Source organism: Lissotriton vulgaris, chromosome 5 (assembly GCF_964263255.1).
Source record: "Lissotriton vulgaris chromosome 5, aLisVul1.2, whole genome shotgun sequence".
NCBI lineage: Eukaryota > Metazoa > Chordata > Amphibia > Caudata > Salamandridae > Lissotriton > Lissotriton vulgaris.
In genome coordinates, this window is record NC_141693.1 from 503,525,530 (window position 1) to 503,529,443 (window position 3,914).

General features: G+C 30.9%; 1 protein-coding gene across 1 annotated transcript; it reads right to left on the minus strand.

The window, feature by feature from the left end:
• Window positions 1-1,859: 1,859 nt before the first annotated feature.
• LOC147711139 (uncharacterized) lies at window positions 1,860-3,275 on the minus strand. The gene has a single exon (XM_086920112.1). It carries the CDS (start codon window positions 3,273-3,275, stop codon window positions 1,860-1,862), a length of 1,416 nt encoding a protein of 471 aa, XP_086776238.1.
• Window positions 3,276-3,914: the final 639 nt, after the last annotated feature.

Below are 3,914 nucleotides of genomic sequence, written 5' to 3' on the forward strand. Positions count from 1 at the left end.
ATAATTAAATCAATAAAATATTCTTTTTTGTTTATTATATTTTTTCTCTAATAACAATACTTTTTTAATCATTTTTAGATTGATATTTATACTTTTTCCCACGCTTTTGTATTGATTTCAATGAAGCGTTTTGTCCTTTATTTATTTCGATGACGTCTTCAATGCGATCCGCAGGACAGTTTGGTATGCTTTTAAAACAACAGATGCAGGAGGGAGAAGAAGGTAATAAGTGTAGACAAATGGTAAGTGATAAAAAACATAATTTTTGATGACTTTATTTTAATTAATAACGTTAAAAATAAAAATAATAAAAGTAGAAACCACATTTAGTTCGATTTAAATTTTGTTTATTGATGTTAATAAATGTAAAAAAATATATATATATTTTTATTTCAATTGCAAACATTTTTATGATTTTTTTTATTAACAAATTAAAGATTTTGTAATTAATATAAACATATGATACATTTTAATGGAATTGTCCATTTTCTATTTTGATGTTTTTGGATGACGTCTTCACGTTAACGTCGACGCAAGCCGCCATCTTGGATTTTCCGATTGCTGGAAGTAGCAGGAAGCTGATCTGCGCTAAAGGTAGGAAACTTTTCAAACTTATTTTACACTAAAACATAGTTAAAAAGATATGTATAATGTAATGAGAGGTTAAGTAGAGGTTGCTTATTAAACTAATAGTTGTTTTGATTATTTTTCAACATGTCGCCGAACATTTCACTGTTATATGCCATCGTCGGGTTATTTTACGGGAAAAATAAATGGTAAATATGTTGGTAAACATATAGTGATGATATATATTGTATACATTTTGAACGTAATATGTTTTGTGTAGTTGTAGATATGTTTGGATTCTTTTCATTAGACGAACACAGATAGGAAAGGTTAGAAACAATTTATGGGAAAACTGATTGCATTTGGCTTGTTATGTATTAGAGAAAACTGGTTTCTTTGGATTTAAAAGAGAGTTCGTTTTTCAAAAACCATGCAATGTTTCGTTTGTTTGCTTTTTAGAGAATTTACAAAAATTTTCTCAATTGATTGATATGGTTACATTTTCATGTTTACGTTTTGTTTGAGAGAGTTGATATCGAGGTCCGTAATTTAAGAAAGAAATTGTTTACATATTGGAAAAAAGATGATTTTTCATTGCAAGTAGTAATTATTATTTCGTAAAAATGCCAATTAGATTGTTTTAGTTAGTGAGAAATACTGCAGTTAGGTTGTTTAGTTAGCGAGAAATACTGCAGTTAGGTTGTTGAGAAATAAAAAATGACATTTTACAAATTTTAATAGTTACACATGGTCATATTTTTTTGGGAAGATTTGTTAAAAACAAACAAAAATGCTTTAAATTTAAGCTTAGAATAAAAAGTATCTTAGCTTTTAAAAAACTTTTTCTGTTTGAAATAGCACAGAAATTTTTGAAAAATATAAAAAATAAACAGAAATATTTTTCGATATTAGTACCAGTTTACTAATATAATTTTTCACAAGCCAGCATCACTTTTCTCAAATAAAGGGGTTTATTTTTGTATAGCATATATTTTCTTTGAACGTTCAAAATGTTTACAACATTTAAAATAAATGGAATGAAAATTATTTCCATTTTAGTTTTGAAAAAGATTTATAAAAACTATTATGTTAGGGTTTTGTTCTTATGAAAGAGATAAGAAAAGAAATTTTTCTTATTTTTAACAGGTGTCGTTTGAAAAAAAAAATTGTAAAAAAAGTAAGGGAACCCGACAAGTAATAATTTAAAAAATGTTTTGAAAAATGTCAAATGAATTAAAAAATTTAAAAATAAATTTAGGGCAAAGCAGGAAAGTAAGTTAGAGAAAAAAAAGTTAAAAATGTAAAATATTAGCAACATTTTCTAGGTAGTCCAAAGCCACACACAACGAAAATTGTTGTAGTATACCCAATAGTCTCTCAGACATTTCCTTTGTTTGCCTTGAAGGACGTGGGTTTAGAATACCTGACAATGCCTGAGCAAGTCTCATTTCTTGAAAACTTTGCTCCTTCTTCAAAGTTTTCAGGAAAGAGTAGAAATTAGGATGGTGTTTGCCAATCGTGTGACTGAAGGAGTTATGCCATCCCTCTATGGCATTATTTGTTTTTGCACCACCTTCTAAGCAGGTTGAGTAGCAATTCCACCACTCCACATGGTAACGTGGCTTCCTCCTGCGACCCGACCTGCCTAGATGTCCAATCCATGTGTCTTCGAAATAATTTAAAATGGGTGCCAATTTTTCCTCATTTTCTACAAAATATTCTGACTCTGAAATTGCTGTGTAGTAGTCATCTACACTATCAGGTGGTACAAAACAAAGTGCAGTTAATTTTTTTAGTTCTACTTGTAATTTACTATCAGACGAGTAATCTGCAACCAGGGATGTTTTTTGGAGTTTACGCCAATATGCCTGGGAAAAATGAAAAAAACATCCCTGAATTTGGGTATCCGCGTACAATTTGTTGATGACATTCATCATTGTCAATTCAAAATCTAATATGATTTTCCTAGGGCTTTTTCCAGAAGTTTTTTCTTTAATTACTGATAAAAACTCAGTATAGGTTGCAGATTGCTTATCTGGTAGTAAACTGTATACTAAAGGAACTACATTATTATTAATTTGAGCATGAATACTGTAAATTTGGGTGAATGGATGGGGTGTACTTTTAAACGTCCCATCCATCATCCAAATTTCTGTATTTTCTAATTTAAAAAGGTTACGGGGAGTGCTAAATATTAACATGCGTTTCAGAGGGTTTTGGTTATCATACAGTAGAAAAGGTTCATTAGAGAAAGAAAGAGTTAAATCATGAGGAATTACAATGTCAGCAAAAGTTTGAGGAGTAACAGTTTGTGTGTTACTTGCCTGCTTTTTTCTTTGAATTATTCTACGCAAATTTGGGATTGTTGGCATATTACAAGCAACATGTCCAGGGACATGTTGTGCAACCTCTCTTAAAATTTGACCAGGAGTTTGATTGGAGGTGCATGCAATATCTTTCATTTCATTGATGGTATCGCGTATTTCAATCTCCATTGCAGAGGCAGAGTGGTTATGTTCTGTGGTTCTTACCACAATCTCACCAACAGTAACCGCTCTGCCGCTGCAATGGGCTGTATAATATTGTACACACCTCCAATGTCTCCTTGGTTCACTTAGCCTCTCATTACAGTATACATACCCACAATGTTTAAGTAGTCTGTTCCCTTTTCGAGATTTGGTGTAAGTTGCAGTAGTTTGGCTTGCCATTTCCTGTTAAAAAATGGAAATGTAAATTATATTAAAATGATGATACACACATTTTTTAATTTTCTTAATTACACATATTTTGAAATATATATTTGCTTTTTATGCAGATGTTAATTTTATTTAGTTTTAAGGTTGTTTAGAAATATGGCAAATGTTATTATTAAACTGCAATTTCTTTTAATATGCAATGATGTGGACTTTGAATAGTAAGAGGCATTTTAACATTATCTAGCACTTTCCCTACTCATGCACTTCCACAGAGTAGGAATAGTAAGTGGTACAGTTTCACAAACCAGCACTTTCTCTAATTAGCCACTTACCTGGAGTTTTAATAGTAAGTTGCAATAGAAAACTATTCAGCACTTTCTCTACTCATGCACTTTCATGGTCTTGTAATACTGATTGGCTTTTTTTAAAATAACCAGCACTTTCTCTAAATATGCACTTACTTGGAGTTAGAATAGTAAATGACACTTGGACACTATCCAGCACTTTCCCTACTCATGCACTTTCATAGAGTAGAAATAGTAATTGGCACTTTTTAACTAACCAGCACTTTCTCAAAATATGCACTTACTTGGAGTTAGAATAGTAAATGGCATTTGGACACTATCCCGCACTTTCCCTACTCATGCACTT

Coding starts and splice junctions, on each gene's coding strand:
- LOC147711139 (XM_086920112.1), bottom strand. CDS start 3,275: ATGGCAAGCCAAACTACTGCAACTTACACCAAATCTCGAAAAGGGAAC.